This window comes from Meriones unguiculatus, chromosome 9, assembly GCF_030254825.1.
Source record: "Meriones unguiculatus strain TT.TT164.6M chromosome 9, Bangor_MerUng_6.1, whole genome shotgun sequence".
Taxonomy (NCBI): domain Eukaryota; kingdom Metazoa; phylum Chordata; class Mammalia; order Rodentia; family Muridae; genus Meriones; species Meriones unguiculatus.
Window position 1 is genome coordinate 95,623,319 of NC_083357.1, and position 18,681 is coordinate 95,641,999.

At 38.1% G+C, this 18,681-nt stretch overlaps 1 protein-coding gene across 2 annotated transcripts in view; it reads left to right on the top strand.

Annotated features, from left to right (window-relative positions):
- Positions 1-18,681, top strand: part of Pibf1 (progesterone immunomodulatory binding factor 1) — a 173,980-nt gene that overhangs the window by 52,066 nt on the left and 103,233 nt on the right. For both annotated transcript variants that reach the window (XM_021650185.2, XM_021650184.2), the window contains exon 10: positions 9,281-9,379. In XM_021650185.2, coding sequence (XP_021505860.1) covers positions 9,281-9,379 — 99 coding nt within the window. The remainder of the gene's footprint in view (positions 1-9,280; positions 9,380-18,681) is intronic.

Here is an 18,681-nt window from a genome sequence, read left to right on the forward strand (position 1 = left end):
TAACATTATTATTATTATTATTATTATTATCATCATCATCATCATCATCATAATCATTGTTTTTTTATTTATAATTTTTCCCTTTGTACCCCAGTTGTAGCTCCCTCCCTCATCTCCAACCAATCCCAGCCTCCTCCCTCTTCCTACCCTATATCCTCCCCTAGTCCACTGATAGGGGAAGTCCTCCTCCCCTACTGTCTGACCCTAGCCTGTTAGGATCCCTAGCCTGGATCCTCTTCCACTGTGGGCTGTCTCGGTCATCCCACCAGGGAGAAGTGATCAGGAGCAGGCAACTGAGTTCATGTCAGAGACTGTCTTACCTCTTCTTTCTAATGAACCCAAATGGAGACTGAGCTGTCTATGGCTACATCTGAGCATGTGTGGTCTACATCCTCTCTATGGGTGATCCATAAGTCTCTGCAGTCCTTCCTGGGTCCTGCTTTTTTTTTTTCTTTTGGCTTTGTTGGTCTCCTTGTGTGGCTATTTCCTCTGGATCCTCTGTCTCCCCATTCTTCCATAAGACTCCCTGCACTCTGTCCAAAGTTTGGCTGTGAGTCTTCATCTGTTTCGATCCCCTGCTAGGTGGAATCTTTTAGAGGACATCTGTGGTAGGTTCCTATCCTGTTGCCTCCCTTCTACTGCTTCCGTTTTTATCCTGTTTTCCCTTCTGCAGCTCTCTTTTGTTATTACCCTGTACTTTTCTGGGAGGTTCTTTGTGTCATTAATACTTGATTTGAGGTTTGTAGGCTGTCCCACCTAGACTGGGTGAACTCGGCTGTACAAGCGTTTACATGTACATTCTTTGTACATAATTCTGTGCACATAGGGGAGGCTGGGAAAGCAGGATGAGACCAGCTTGTTATAAGAAAGCCTTTGCAGAGGTTTCTATGGTCTGATCAGGGCTGAGCCTAGAAACTGATGCAGAAGTTACTCAAGTGACTACCACGTTTATTCAGTTTTATTTTATAGTAACTCCTGAGCACTGTTTAAGCATCAGCATCTTGATGAATCTTAACTGAGTATTTTGTTTTATAAAGTTCTCATGCATATGGACTTCTCTTGTAGGTATGTTTAATTTGATATAGATTAGATAGTTACTTTGAGTTCATATTCACAGTTAGAAAATCAAAGTCCATATAAGCACTAGCCGACTTAGCCCTTTGCTACTATAAAAGAATACCTGAAACTAGGTATAATCTCACTATTCTGGAAGCTGAGAAGTTCAATATCAAGGGGCCAGCATTTGGCAAGGGCCTATTTCTCTATCCTCACATGGCAGAATGCCAGTGAGCATGTGAGAGAGCAGGAGGCAGGCAGACTTACCTGTGATAATAGCATCAGTCCCACTTAGAGCCTCCCACCTCTGGGTCCCTCTTAATATTACTGTTACAACCGTAACGTTTGAACATGACTTTTGGAAGAGACATATACTCAAACCATAGAACTAATTATAACAGAAGAATAGGAAATTATCTATTTGCAGTCAACAGTAATCTCACAAAATCTGAAATACATAGCTTTTCTTAAGAAAACGTATTAAGTAAGAATTCCCTTTAGGTACAATAGCATATCCCTCTAAAACCAGAACTCAGGAGGACGAGGCAAGAAGATTGCAAGTTACAGGCCACTCCTAGGCTAAAGGTTTTCTAAAAGTTTTTGCACCAACATATATTTAGATTCAGGCTATTGATACTAGGAATTTTATCTTCTAGAAATGAAAAAATATATTCATTCTATTCAGTATTCTATTTTAATGTTTTGTATTGTTTTTTATGCTTCAGTTGTGGAAACTTATAATATAGTTACATGTATTAAATTGTCTACTACATAAATGACATTACAGTACATGTTAAATATTCCCATTTTGTTATCATATTAGACCTTTGTTATAGAAATAAATTATTAGGAACTTAACTTTTAAGAGATTCTCATTGAGTATTACAGCTTATCTTTATTTCCTATTTATCTGAGCACTTCTGGCTAATAATTGTTCCTCTGTTCTAATTGTTGTAGTACCGTCTTTTGCTGTGAAAAAGTAGTCCAAAATATATATGTGTGTGTCTGAGTATATAGAGTACATGTATGTATAGAGTATACACGTATAGAGAGTACATGTATATATAGAGTACACATATAGAATGCATGTATATGTATGTGTACTCTCTAACAGTACACATATGGAGAGTACATGTATGTATAGAGTACACATATAGAATGCGTGTATATGTATGTACTCTAACAGAGAGAGTACACATATAAAGAGTTCATGTATATATTACTGTCTATACATAGAGAGTACACATAGAGACTACATGTATATATATGTACTCTATATACAGAGAAAGAGTACATGTATATATATGTACTTTTTATACAGAGAGTACACATATAGAGAGAGTCCATGAATCTATATGTATTCTATACATAGAGAGTACACATAGAGAGAGTACATGTATATATTTGTACTTTTTATACATAGAGAGTACACATATAGAGAGTACATGTATATATTTGTACTTTTTATACATAGTACACATAGAGAGAGCACGTGAATCTATATATACTCTATACATAGAAAATACACATATATAGTGAGAGTCCATGTATAGATATGTATTCTATACATAGAGTACACATATAGAGAGTACATGTATATATATGTACTCTTTATACATAGAGAGTACTCATGTATATATGTACTCTATATGTAGAGAATACACATATAGAGACAGTACATGTATGTATGTCCTGTCTACATAGAGAGTACACATAGAGATAATACATGTATACATATGTATTGCTCCAGTGGTAAATACTGGGATGCCCACCCCCTTTTTTTTTCCTTTTTCCATTCTTTCTTTCAATGTACCTTCCAACTCTAATCTGAAGCAGATAGGAAAACTATATCTGTATATCTAAGAAGTTAATACATAACTACATGAAAGAATCACGAAAAACAGGTTGGTGATGAAATCCTAGCTGTATAAACATATTTTTCCATACAGTTGTTTTTAAAGTTAATTTTCAGCCTCCTTATCTGAGGGTTCTCTGTCTACTTACTCAGCCAACTTCAGATCAAAAATACTTTTAAACAGATTGTGTTTGTACGAAAGGTATAGGTACTTTTCCTTGTCATTTTTTTAAGCAATACGGTACAACTTACATGGCGTTACATTGTATTGGGCCTTTTAACTAATCTAAAGTATGCAGGGGGTGCCTTTTGTAACTTACATATGAGAACGATGCATTTTCTTTATTTTATTTTATTAATTACACTTTATTCACTTTGTATCCCCCCATAAGCCCCACCCTCCTCCCCTCCCGATCCCACCCTTCTTCCCCATTCTTCATGCATGCCCCTCCCCAAGTCCACTGATAGGGAGGTCCTCCTCTCCTTCCTTCTGATCTTAGTCTATCAGATCTCATCAGGAGTGGCTGCATTGTCATCTTCTGTGGCCTGGTAAGGCTGCTCCCCCCTCAGGGGGAGGTGATCAAAGAGCAGGCCAATCAGTTCATGTCAGAAGCAGTTCCTGTTCCCATTACTATGTAACCCACTTGGACACTGAACTGCCATGGGCTACATCTGTGCAGGGGTTCTAGGTTATCTCCATGCCTGGTACTTGGTTGGAGTGTGAGTCTCTGGGAAGACCCCTGTGTCCAAATTTTCTGGTTCTGTTGCTTTCCTTGTGGAGTTCCTGTCCTCTCCAGCTCTTGATATTTCCCACTTCTTACATGCACTCTGCCCAACAGTTGGCCATAAGTCTTAGTGTCTGCTTTGATAGTCTACAGGGCAGAACCTTTCAGAGGCCCTCTGTGGCAGATTCCTAGGTTGTTTCCTGTTTTCTTCTTCTTCTGATGTCCATCCTTTTTGCCTTTCAGGATGGGGATTGAGTGTTTTAGTCAGGGTCCTCTCTCTTGATTAGTTTCTTTAGATGTACAGATTTTAGTAGGTTTATCCTATGTTATATGTCTATATGAGTGAGTATATACCATGTGTGTCTCATGGGACAGCTCACTCAGGATGATCCTTTCTAGGTCCCACCATTTACCTGCAAATTTCATGATTTCCTTATTTTTCATTGCAGAGTAATACTCCATTATGTAGATGTACCACAATTTTTGCATCCATTCTTCAATTGAGGGGCATCTGGGCTGTTTCCAGCTTCTGGCTATTACAAATAAAGCTGCTACAAACATGGTTGAGCAAATGTCCTTATTGTGTACTTGAGCCTCTTTTGGATATATGCATAGGAGTGGTATGGCTGGATCTTGAGGAAGTGCTATTCCTAGTTGTCTGAGAAAGCACCAGATTGATTTCCAGAGTGGTTGTACAAGTTTACATGCTGGAGAGGTTGTGGAGAAAGGGGAACGATGCATTTTCTATTCAAGATTTTAACATCTTTGAGTATAGGCATACTTGAGCTGGGGTTGGAGGGGTGGAGACAATAGAGGATGTTCAGGAACCAAGCTCCTCAAGATGCGGAAGGTCGATGGACTTTTCTATTTGAAAAGCTTTGTTATTTTAACCAGTTGAGCATTTCCTGACATATTTTAGTGCTACTCTAATTATATTTTGTTACATTCATTTTGGATTTTTAAAATCTCAACCCTATTAGTTTATATATGCTAACAATAGCCTTTGTCTATTTTTCAACTTTCTCTTTTGAGGAACATTTGAATCTCTGCTATTTGTTCTATAATTATATTTATTGCTTCTGCTAATGTATTTAACATTTGTAAATGGATTATTCATTAATTATGTGGCAGTTACCATTTTATCTGTATTTCAGGATGCAGTGCAGCTGGTGTTTTGTCAATCCAGTCTAATTTTAAAAGAGCATGCACTGTGGGCCTTCAAAACAAATATATAATACGTTTACAATTCTTTTCAAGCTAATTCTGATTTGACATCTGTTTGCACCATGATGTGGTCATGAAATACAAATCTCATAATGTCAGAATATCCCAGGGTGGAAATGTCTGTGAAAGAAAGGAGCCCTGAGAAAGGCAACAGATGATATATTTCAGAGCATAGAATCTGGTTGGAGAATAGGCTTACACTCAGGCTCTACAGTGTACCTTATGATGTGACCTTGGACTGAGTCTTTGTATTTTACTCTTGAAACATATTGGTAAAATGGAAATGATACAACCTTTGATTGATAAAGTTGTAGCAGTTACTGTTTTCCTTACTTTTTTCATTCATTCCTATGACCAAATAACTGACAAGAAGCAATTTAAGGGAGGGATATTCTGGGATCCTTCTGTCATGCTGGGAAGACTTGGCAGCAAGCAGGAGACATGTATTGTAATTACTTTTCAGTTGCTATGATAAGGCACCATGACCAAGGAAACTGATAAATGAAAGAATTTCCTTGGGACATATAATTTTAGAGGGTTAGAGTCATGACCATCATTGCAGGGAGCATGGCAGCAGGCCTGGCACTGGAGTAGTAGCTGAGGACATCACACCTTGATCTGAAAACAGGAGGCAGAGAGAGTTAACTGGGTCTTTCATGTGGGTCCTTTGAAACTTCAGAAGTTTCACAGTGATATATGTCTTCCAATGTCATACTTCTTAATCCTTCCCCAACATTTCCACCAACTGAGAACCTAGAATACACACCTATGAGCCCACAGTGGCCATTCTAATTCATACCACCACAGCATGGCAGCAAGACCAAGAGCCCTGCTAGTCACAGAGTATCTGCATTCAGGAAGCAGAGAGTGAACAGGAAGTGGGGCCAGCTATAAAACCTCAAGACCTACCTTCAGTGCCCTACTTCCTAAGCAAGCCTCTACCTACTAAAAGTTCCACAACCTTCCCAAACAGTGCAACTAGCTAGCTGCCAAGTGTTCAAACACGAGTCTGTTAGGGACATTTCACATTCAACCACCAGTACTCTCTATGAAGTACTAGAATAACCCCTGATAACATGGTGAACACTGTATGTTTACTGTCAATACTGTTGTCAACATATTCAATTTATCTCTCTCAAACTTTATTTGAAAGATATCAGTTGATAATGCTTAAAGAAATATAGAGTATGTCAGTTGTAGACTAGTTATAGAAGGTATGCTAGCCAAGAAAGAGAAGAGTTTTACAAGGAAATCTTACCTGCAGACACCAAGGGGAAAAGACTAATGGTAAAAGCCCAGGCTTCTAGAGCTTTCTTCTCCTTTGGTCATCTCTTTCAGAATTTTCTTAGCTAGTCGTCCTTTAATATTTCCTTATATATGTGCCACTTTAAAAAAATAAAAGTCCACTTTGTTCCCTTATGTCACTTACCTATATGATGAGAATGATTATCTCCTCTTCCTTGTGTCCTTGGAATTTTGTTTGTGTCTTATAGCACCCAGTTGGCTAGATGATGCAGACTGTCCGTGGCAAAGTGTATTAGAGAATAATTATTCTCCAATAATATCTCTTTTTATTGACTCTCTGTAGCTTAGCTTTATTTCTGATACTCATTCTGGCTAGAAGGGGCTATAATTAGGGAATGAGGCTTCTTCATCTACCAACTAGGCATTAGTATTCTGGCACTGCCAGTGTGACCCATTTGGAATTCCACTACTTAAATCACATTTAAAACAATGAGCCCATTTTTAGAAAGGAGTATTAGAACTAATTTGTGATTTACTAGCTAAAATATGTAGGTCATCTTAGAATAAAAATATATAAATGTTTAAGATACTTAGTGAATTGTATTTTCTAAAATTTATTTTTCATGTTTTGTTTGCTTTAATAATAGAATAGTTTTTAAGGTCATTTCAGTCATGATGACACCAGAAAATAATTTGGTAATAGCTACTTAAGAAAGCAATTCTACTTAGATAATAACATACAGAATTAATTGTTGTTTTTTTGATAAGAGTGACCTTTATATCAGTTTTTTTTTTTCAATGCAGTTTATTCAGGAACATTGAACAATCCTCGGACCCCGGGGAAAGCCAGCCCACAGCTTAAATAGCCTCTGGGTAGCCAACCCAGGCGTGCCACCAGGGCAATGCAGATAGGTCCACATACATGGAAGCAAGCCAGATCCTCGGCCTTAGCCAAATGTGGAGTTGTTCGTGACAGACAGCACTCACCATCGGGAAGGTGGAAGGCGGAAACCCGCTCCATCTTTAAGGCATAGCATTCCGCAGCTCTCTACAGTTCCCCCTTTTTGTTTTAGACGCATCAGGCAAGAGTAGAGGTCTGATCTCTGATATTAGAAATAAATTGGGACTTTGTACAGATGTTCATTTAGGTGTCATCCACCCAAAGAGCATCAGACCCGTCCGATACCTTTTTCTCAGAGGCGGGACCTGGGGCATCAACCCGCATGCAATCAGACATGCTCTTCTCTGGGTCCAAAGCGGCTGACCCTGAGTGCAGTGCTTAGCCTCGCATCCTGAGCGTATCATTTTAGCTTTTTATGGTATCCAACCATGCTTGGGGAGAATGTCCTGCTTCAATGGCTGTAAAGGCCTGAATGATCATGGCTGCATCACACTGTTGTGAGACTCTAATCTTGCATATATACCACAGGCAAACCAAGGAGACCAACACCAGAAGTAGAAAGCAATTCTACTTAGATGATAACATACAGAATTAATTGTTGTTTTTTTGATAAGAGTGACCTTTATATCAGTTTTTAAAACTATTTTATTTGTGGCTCATAAACTTTGGCTGATGAATCTCTCTCTATTGGTTGACATATTTACAGTTTTAAATAGTTACTCAATCATTGTGCAAAAAAGCAATATTGAGTATGATGGTTATAGAAAGTGTGAACACTAGGCATTTTTATCCATTTTGTATCACGTGGTTGTATGCAAACTGTGCGAGTTTTCATGGCTTACTGCTGATTTTTATATGACTAATAAAGAAACTAAATTCTAGGATCCAGCCCAGTCCTTTATGTAAGTATTCTGATGTGATGTAAGAAGCATGGGCTTCAGAGTAAATTTAAGCTCTATGCAAACTATGACCATTTTCAAACTGTGTGTCCCAAAGCCAGTTACACAAACTTCCTGTACTTCAGTGTCCTGCAAATGCATCATAAGGGTTTGTAGATGATGAGTGAGCAAATAATTTGTGTTATGTCCTGTACTTTTCTATGTTATAACTCCATAAGGAAGTAGGGTTTTTAAGTTAAGTGACCAGCTGAATGAAGCTTAGGTGTTTTGTTTTATCCAAAGTTTCATCTGCATTAAAACAAAAAGAGAATTGGATGTGAGAAGGTCATGCCTGGCTGTACTATCTCCTAAGTATTCACTGTAGCTACCTTCTTCCATTGGAGTACTCTCCTTAGCTGTCACTAACAGTAACCTTTTCAACAGCTCTGGTTCCTGCTGTCATTATAAGTGGATGACTTATGTAACATTATGGACTCGTATTCCTTGAGCCATACATGAATACTGAGCAATAGCTCACCTCTACTCCATCCAGCCATTCCTGGAGACACACCAATTTAGGACCAACTAAAACTCTGCCACAGAAAGTGCTTTTTTATCTAAGGCCATACCGCCCTGACTATGACCCTTCTCACTGATCTCAGAAGCTGAGCAGAGTTAGGCTGGGTTAGTGGTTGGCTGGGAGCTTGCCACTCTGTCCCCAAAGCACTGTTTTCCAGTAGCAATCTCTAATCTACCATGTATATAACTTGCACTTGATCTGTTTGACATTCTCTTGGGCCCTCTGTCCATTCTCCTTTGTACTCCAAATTCATCAGCTTTTCTGTATTAGTCGCAACTAGGGTTCTAGGACCCAGTGTTTCAGCTGTTCTTTACCAGTATCTCAGACTTCATTCTCATTTGTGATTTTTACTCACATATCTTTTACTTAAAATACTTTATAAAGCATTTTCTTGGCTTACGGGAAGGATAAAATTAGATAGATAGATAGATAGATAGATAGATAGATAGATAGATAGATAGATAGATAGACAGACAGACAGACACTATTTAGTCTACCTTCAACCCATGAGGGCAAAAACTATGAAGAAAGTGTTCTAACTGCGGGGGCAGTTATGATTGCAGCTGGCATCCCCCATGAGTAATTAAAGGTAACTAAATTCTAATATAAATAGACTATTTGCACCAATATTGCTGCATGCACCTATCTTGCTGCATACTCCCCAAGCCAGGCAGCATCATGCAGGGTATACTTGGCATGGCCAATCTCTACCAAGTCCTTAAGATAGTCTTCTAAGCATTGTAAGCAAATTTGTAAAGCTTTGAAAGCCAGATGCTTATGCATTTAAAATAACTGGGATGCATGTTTGTATTGTAGAAATCTCCGTGAAGCCAGGGATAATGCTCTCGCTGAAAAGAACCGAGCAGTGGCAGCGGAAAAAGATGCCCTAGAAAAGCACGAGCAGCTCCTAGACAGGTAAGAAGGACATGGAAATGCTAACTTTTTTTTCAGTGATTGTTCCTGTTCTGTTGTCCTTTTAGGAAAAAAAAAAAAAAGGTTTTAAAGCCACCTGTGGTAAAACATGCCTGTAATTTTAACAATGAAGCAAGAGAATGGCTGGGCTGCCTCCTGTCTCAAAAAAACAGTGTGTGTGATGTGTGTGTTTGTGTGTTTAATGGAACTATAATTTTCATTTCATGATTTTCTTAGTTAAGTCACTCCAAAGAGTTCCCCATACCGTTTCAGTCCATCTCATCTTCTACCCTTCAAGAGAGAACAGCCTTCTGATTTCTGTCACTGTCATGAGCCTTCTTCTTGGATAGTTTCCTTGATTCAGAATTTGTGTTTTATCCATTCTTGTATTATCATTCCGTATTTCTGTGTCTGAATATGTTTGTTAAAATATTCTCCTGTTAAAAAAAAAAATATTCTCCTGTTAATTAAAATTAGGGTTGTTTTCAGTTGCAGCTGCCAAAGTAAAGCAGCTGTGAACATTCTTATTCAAGTTTTATGTATGTGCAAGTACATTTCTCTCTTCAAAAGACACCTACGAATAGAATTGCCAGACACACACATATTTTAGTGTAAAAAATTCTGTGAAACTTACTCCAAAGTACTTTACCATTGTATACTCCCCGAATAATTTGTCAAAATCTGTGTGTTCTAATGTGGTTTTTGTAGGGAGTGGGAGAGGATGCTTTGTCTTCAGTTGCCAGTGGATACTTTCATTCATTCATTCATTCATTCATTCATTCATTCATTTTGAGACACGGTTTCTCTTGGTTGTCCTGGACTTGCTTTGTAGACCTGGCTGGCCTCGAACTCACAGAGATCCTCCTGCCTGTGCCTCCCAGAGTGCTGGGATTAAAGGCATGCACCACCACACCCGGCTCGTATGCTTACTTTTATTAGTTGAATGGAAAGGATAATAAGCTTGATGTTAAAAGATCATTACTTGACTGAGATACTCCAAATTTTAAATAGTTTGACTACATGTGCAGTTTTTTTTCCTTTATTGAAATAATTTTAGATGGGTAAGTTGATGAAGTAGTATAGAAAGTTTGCATATGCCTTCCATATAGTGATAGTCCTTTGAAATGAAGCTTAGTGTTTCTCTATATTGATAAATAAAGCCCTAGAGATTAATTTGCAATTATCTTTTTAAAAGTTTAGGTCTCACTATGTTACATACACTGACCTCGAAGTCTTAGACTTAAATGTTCTTCCTGCATCAGCCTCCCAAGTAGCTGAGACTCCAGGCACTTGCCATCATGCCTGGCTTCTAATTTGGAAATTGGGGATGGGGGTAGTTTTTGGGTTTTGGTTTTGGGAGACAGGATTCCTCTGTGTAGCCTTTGTAGACCAGACCAGCCTTAAACTCACAGAGATCTGCCTGCCTCTGCCTCCCTGAGAGCTGGGATTATAGGCATGCACCACCATGCCCAGCTTCTAATTTGGAATTTAATGAATATATGCAACTAAAAATTGGGCCATAGATATAGTTTAGTGGAAGAGCATTGTAGATCATTTAAAGACCTTGAGTTGGATCCATAGCCCTGGGAAAAACAAAGATACAGACAAAAAAAAAAACCCACACTGAAAAATTTTATATATGGCAGAGAAGAATGACAGAACTACAAAATTGGAATCAAATAGATCTTTTGATTTGTTGATTATTTGATAAGCTGAGTGAATTTTAATAGGAATATATATAAGAACATGGGCTTAGTGTTGTAGTAAATTGAAAAATGGGTTTGGGGCTATATAAAGTTTATTATTATTCCTATGATTATTGTGGCGCCATTATCTAACCCACTATCATAAATAATAAGACACAGACATCTGTTAGATTTTCTAATTGCCTTTACCTTGGGCCAGGCAGATATTCCTAGCTACACTGTCTGAATGATTTCACCATCCATCACCCAGCCCCCATCCAATGCCATCCTCCTTAACCATTCTATCTTCCATCCATAATCTTATAAATACTTGCATTTATTCTTCATCTGGGCCTTTCCATACCATTATTGGAGTCCTTCCTCCTGGGCCCACATGGTTTCTTTCTCCAGGCTAACCCAGCATGATGTCCTCCTCCTTCCTCTCTTCCTGTCTGTCCCTTTCCCATTATTCTCTCCGAAGCCCAGAAACCTCAGCTAAGCCTACCCCTTAGGGTATACCTGCCCTGCCCAGGTATAGGCTGTTTAATGAACCAATCAGATATAATGACTTAGGCAAGTTTACAAAGCAAGGATAAGTGTAACCAGATCTTGAGAGTCAGCATTATAACAACCCCCGACAGCTTCGGTCCAATTGGTAGACATGAGTTATGGGCTTAAATGTGACATGTGAAAATGGCTGTGACAGCCTCAATCTGGAGACAGCGGTGTCAGATGGAGAATGTGCTCTGTGATATTTCCTTCAGAGTTCTGCTAGGATCTTGGCGAAAACCTGCAGGAGAAAATGACCCAAACTGAAAGATTCCAAAATACCTTTTAGTGCTAAATTCAGACTGTCCACAGGATGATTCACATATGAAAGCTGGGTTTTATTTCTGACAGAACCTGAAGCACCAAATTGCAGACCACTGGACAAGTGCTATTAATAAAGAGGAAAAAAACCACTTTCCAGTGTGGCTTTCCACAGTGCTCTACTTGATCAGGTCATTCTCTATCAGTAAGACGTTGAGACAAGCTGGCGGGCATTCGGGAGGAATGAGTGTGTGAGGACTGACACTTCAAACGGGTAGCTTTGGGAATGTGAAGTTCCCTGTTTTAAAATCTTAAATGTATGGTATTTTTATATTAAATACTCGTAATATTCATATATGAAGTTCCCCCTCCTTTTTTAAATCTGTATTTGTCTGTGATAATTGCTTATAAGAATGATTCGTTGGTTAAATCACCCTGTAAAAGAAGTGATTAACTCGCTTATTCTCACAGTATTATTTTAGACATCTCCACATTCACTTTTCTAAAAAAAAAAAAGGAAAAAATTAGTACTGTGAATTGAAAAGGATTCTGTCATCTATGACCATGTCACCATGAATCCTGGCATTTGGGTTGGGAATGAAGTTATGCAGTTGAGTCTGTGCTTAGTATGAAGCCTTGGACTTCATCCTAGCATGTCAATAGTACATTAATGTGTGAATATGTACTTAATTTTCGCAAACTTTTTAGTGTAGATTCCTAGATGCTTGACCTAATATACTTTGGCATACTTTTTATTTTTTATTTTGTAACTCTGAGCGTTAAATGCAGGACCTTGTATCTAACAAGTGGGTGCTTCACCAGCGTGGATACTCCTATCGTATTTAGGGAATGTGATATTGTTGTGTGTAGTAAAGTACAAAGGTAAAAGATTTTCTTCATTCTGCGGAGATTGGCTTTTTAATGTCCAAATATGTAATTCTGGCTTCCTCTGTACTCAAAATGAGAATAAAGGAACATATTTTAATCTTTATACTCAATGTGACTTTCCTGAATGTTGTTTAAGCATCTGGCATGTGTATACACAATTTTTTCCAGTCATGTATACTCAGTATCATTATTTCCTTTTATGTGAGGGTTTATCAAATGCTTCATTTTATGATTAAACAACCCATGTCATTATGAAAAAAAAAGCATAAGGAAGCAGAGTACCATTTTCTAACATGAATGAAAAAGGCTTTTACCCAAAGACTTTAATTTAAAAAAAAAAAGGACTCTTCTTAGTATATATAAAAAAAAACCTATCTATGTTCCAATTTCTAGCACAATAAAGTCTCTAAGAGTAAGTAATAGCTCCCCAGAACATAGAACATGAGCAGAGCACTAGCTCGTGTTCTGTTGCACTAAATCTCTGTAGATGCTAAGGCCTCTTCTTACCAAAAAGAAATTCCAGAACTCAGTCATTCTGAGTATTAGAGATGGTAAATACATACACCTTGGAGATTCATCATAAGAAGCCTGGATTCAAATTGCAGTGGAAGTGTACAATTCAAAATTAGCTTGCATTGTAAATACTTCCCACCGTAGTTAATCTTATTGTAAAAATACTTCCTGGCTGGACTTGCTGGCACATTTCTGTAATCCTAGCACTTGAGAGGTAAAGGTAGGAGGATCAAGAGTGCAATGCTGTCCTAAGCTACATAGCAAGTTTGAAGTCCACCTGAGCAACAGAAGACATTGTCTCGACAAGTAAAAAAATAAGGTATGTTTGAGAGAGGGTAGGGGGAGAATTTCTAGTTTAAAAATCTAGTTTAAAAACATTTTCTGCCTAAAAGGATTTTCAAAGAACTATTCATTTGAAATGGTCTCAGCCCCACCCACCACTTCTCTGATAATGGTAAAATTCTTGGCACCATTTTTACTAGTATAAGATAGTGTATATAGGAAAGTTGGTAATTGGAGTAATGTTTTTCCCATACTGATCTAGTGTAAGAGTTAGTATAGACAGGCACGCATGCAGTGCTAGGACTTGGAAGACAGAGACAGGATTGTGAGTTTGAGGCCAGGCTGAGACCACAAAGTGAGAACTGTCTCAAAAAGCAAAACAAACCCAGCAGATGATATGGAAACAACTCCCAACTTTCACAAGAGGAATATAACAGATTTGCTTTCATTTGCCTCTTTTCCTTTTTCTATGTGCTGTAGACTCTGTAGAAGCCTTTGCTTATCTGTCTTTTAATCTGTACTACATTTCATCAAGGAAATGGCTGTGTGGTTTACAAGATGAACTTAGTAGAATGAAGCCTATTGAGATATGAAATAAAATGGATCATTTTACTTATATTGTTTGTAATTCTCATGGCCTACGAAGTAATTCACATAATTTGTTTTAAATGCAGAAATTGCTAATCTGTGTTTCCTCCTTAAAGACAAAATATATACTAACACTTTGTTAAATGAAATCTTCAGTATATGATTTTTCTGTTTACTCTTTTAAGAAGTTTCCCATTGCAATTTATTTTTGTTACTTGATTCTCTTATTCCTTTGTTCTCTCTCCCTCAGGTCCACCGTGTTCATATTGAAAGAAGGTATTTATATTCAAAAGACCATCCCCTATTTTTTTCTAAAATTTTCTCTTGGCTCTTAATCTCCTAATTCATTTGACATATATTTATTTAGCTAAATTTAAGTCTTATCTGGATTCATTACTTCCTACGTTAGCACAAGTGATTCAGTTTCTTTCCAGTAAGGCTTTAGAATCAGCGGTAATAGAGTGAATGTGAAAGAATTAAGAACTGTGTGCCCTACAGAAGAATATCCGTTCCTTCTCGGCATGAATATAAAGCTATGGACAAAACTGATAAGAATGTCCATATTCAGAGTCCAATCTATGAAGTCTATTCTTATGCCTGCCCCTGTTTGTTCTCCCATTTCCTTATAGGCATGAGTCTAAACTTAAATGCCTGGGTCCATTAGAAACAGTGACCCTGGGCGTTCACTACCCATCACAGATACTTCTTGCCTATACCTGGGTTCATATGTAAGGTTATGTATTTCCCTGCATCCACATCTAAAAAGAATATTTCTTGAATATTTTTGTCTAGTGAGTCAAAAAATATCCATATTCACAGCAGTTTGATACCCTTTCTGTTATTATTTTTTTAAGGACAGTAAGTGATCCAGATAGCATTGTATTAGAATTAGTGACAGCTGACATTGTTAGTAATCTGAAATTCTATAGGACAGTACATCTTTGTGCAGAAACAGAAACTAGAACTATCTGCGCTTTTGTGGCATAAACTGCTATAAAAAACAAAAACAAAAAAAACATTTCTATGCCATTCACATTAACGAATGCCACTCTCCTTTTTCCCCTCTTATTTATTTATTTATTTATTTGGTTGGTTGGTTGGTTGCTTGGTCGATTGGCTTTTCAAGATAGGGGTTCTCTGTGTAGCCTTAGCTCTCCTAAACTCAATTTGTAGATCAGGCTGGCCTCAAACTCACAGAGATCCACCTGCCTCTGCCTCCCTGAGTGCTAAGATTACAGGTGTGAGCTGCTGTGACTAGCTACGACTGCCACTCTCAAAAGATGAATTTATATATACATGCACATATATAATTTTTATTATTATTAAAAAAAAATCACACACTGAAAATAATCAGACCTAGTCTATACATTGCAGTGACCTTCTTTGTTCACAGTTGTCTGTTATGCTTCTTATCTCCAACAGAGAGTATGACTGTGTTGTGCCAGATTTGTGTGACCTCAAAAGACCAACAAGAGTCGAGCCCATTGCAAAACACATGAGGATCTTCTTATTACAAGACAAGCTATAGCTTGGGCTCATCCCCTCACCACCAGAGCAGTTGAGAACAAAGAGCCTCCTGCTCAGGTTAGGTGGTTGATTTAAAGATTCTGGTCCCTCCCATTGTGCCCAAAGCAGGGGAATTCCTACCTGGCAAATGAATTGATTGCCTATAGGAAGGCCCCAAAACCATTAATGGTCTGACTTCTCTTGTTTGGCTGTCCTAGGGGAGAGGAGCTATCTGGGCCAGCTTCCTAGCAACTGTATCTCTAGTGGGCAGGAAAAGAATGCAGTAAGACTGGTTCCTCCCCACAGGTGGCTGGACATGCCTCCACTTATCTGGCCTTTGTTCAGGCTTGTGCTTTAAACTTTAATTCAATAACTCAAAAAAATAATTTTTAATTCTTTGGTCTTTCAACTGTAAGCTGTTATAATTCTGACTTTGTACATCCATTGCTGCAATACCAGTTCCTACTCCAGCTAAGTAGGTTCCCAAGATAATAGCTAATTTCAGGGAGCCCCATTTGACTTAACATTTCACCTTGTTAGGTGGGATTATGGGCAAAGGTCTCTTCTTCTGATACTTTTACAGTGTTGACAATAGGACTGTTGGCATCAGGAGCCAGGAAGGCTGAAAGGCCAGTCAAAGGCTGGGCAATGGGGCAGTCCTCAGAAGTTTCTGGTCAGTTGATCCACCGGAAGAGGCAGGGAGCAATCATGTCAGCTCCCAGCAAGTCCAGATATCAGCTTGCAGTCCATAACTGATCCTCGAATAGATTCTGTCAGCCAGGTGAAAATCTACTGAGACAAATTCAGACTAGAGACAAAAGTTAAAATTTGTCTAGTAAATGTGGAAAGTGAAGTATCCCAACAGCAAGGGAAAAACTCATCAGGGGTCTGTTTGAGCTATGCCAGATCCAGGTCTCATGACATTCTGATTTCCTGAAACTCATATGAATTTTTGAGATCCATACTTTAGAAAAAGTAGTTAACAAGTGTCTACAAGACAGCAGGAGTAGACTCATGCCATTAATACTTAGTAAAAGCTATGGCTTTTGGGTCAGATATACACATTAGACAGATGTTTTTAGCATGATGAGAAGTACCTTTGAGTCTACCTCCAGAAGATAACCAAAAGGAAATTAAAATCTCAAGCTTGTGACTGGATAATAAGGAGTCAGTGCTCCATCAACTTATCAGAACTCTTGATCAATGTCATAGCTCTGAACTTTTGAAATCATATAACAACATAAGCACAACAATAACAAAGAGGAAGGGGAGAAATCTGAACTGTCTCCCATTTTTTTATGCCTCGGATTATTTTATCATTACAACTTACGTTCACATACCTTAAAACACGTACTTAGACCCTCCAATCTTTCTTGCATTTTCCAACTTTGAAACATTTTTCTAAACAATTTTTATATCCTTATAACTTTTATATCATCCGACCTTACATAAACTTTACATCTTTCTATCCAGCTATTCACCATAACACACAGGCAATTAACATGAAGCCTGTGAGCAAGGCAAACCTCTTTGCCTTTCTAAATATGAGATCTAGTACCTAGTAGTTCTAAATAGCTACTGGATTGAACAATGAACTAACAGTGAATCTAATGTCTGCTCTTTTAGCTGCAAAGGTACCATTAGATTAGTTTAGTCATCAATGTGATCATAGACCTGAGAAGGATAAATTATAAGCTAAATAAAGATACCAATCTGTGTACCAATCAAAATAACAGAGATGACTAGTCAATCCACCACCTAGGCAGTTGTCCCTGGCTCCCATGATCTCATGGCATCAGGAGCAGATATGCCATCAGGAACAGAATAAAAGAGACTGTTTCTGTGGAAAAAAAGAACATGAGAGATTGATCTTACCTTGCCTTCAGCAATGTAAAAGAGTGACTCTCCAGGTGTCCACAGTTTTGTCCAGTTTAGGCTGGGCCCTGGCAGCGAGCCAGTTGGGGCACTCTCACCCAGTGGTTAGCATACCACAATCCAGAGTAGAAGTCATCTATCATTGTGCCCAAATCTTCTCGGATACCTGGGGGAGCTACTGCCAAGGTTTTGGGACTGTCTGTGATAATAAGCTTATACCTGTTAAAATGCCATATTCCACAGATCTCCACCATATTCCACAAGTTTGAGGGCCAGCATATGAGATATTCTTTGTCTGTCTTTAGTTATCTACTCTAAACTACATACTGTAAAACAGAATGCCATAATCTCTAATTCTGGCATATTCCTTAGATGAGCTTTTTAGGATCATATCTATTTTTAGTAGATCTACATAGTCAAACTTTATAGTTACCCATCCTAGGCTTAACCTTGAACACATAATCACGAGACTAGCTAAAGCTTAATCTTGTAACCAACTGTGGTCATTAGCATAACTTTAAATATCTTTCTGAACTAAATTCAAAGCAAAACTTTCAATCACCTACAGTTCATAGAGTGGCTACCAAATCTTGCTGATCCTACCACATTTCATTAAAACTGAACAGCAAAAAGCTTAAAGGACAAATGTTTCCCCTAGCATTAAACAGGGTACTGAACACAGCTGGCAGCCCTCAACAAAGATGGCCGTAAAACTACTGCTCCACCCTCTTTATCCCTGATCCAACATGACGGCTAGTCATGTATTGTTACAGACTGTGGCTGGCAATTTAAAACGTAGCCATTAGGTGTCATTGATGGTGTTGTCACCTGCCACTATATACACCTGCCACTGTAGAACATTTACAGTTTCCTGTAACCAAGTTTTAACAGTGTACTCAAATAAGTTTTAGAACCAACTGCATAACAGAACATTATAGAACAGTTTTAAACTGCACTTGAACTATTCTGGCCACACCAAACCTATGGACCAGAAAGAAACAGCATTAATCCATTCATCTAAGAACTGGTGGATAGGCACACACTTCTTATCAGCCTGTTAATCTGAATAGACCTTTATAAACCAGGGCATTATTATAAAATATCTGATAAACTTTAAAATGTTTCATAACAAAAAAATAAAAAAAAATGTTTCATAAC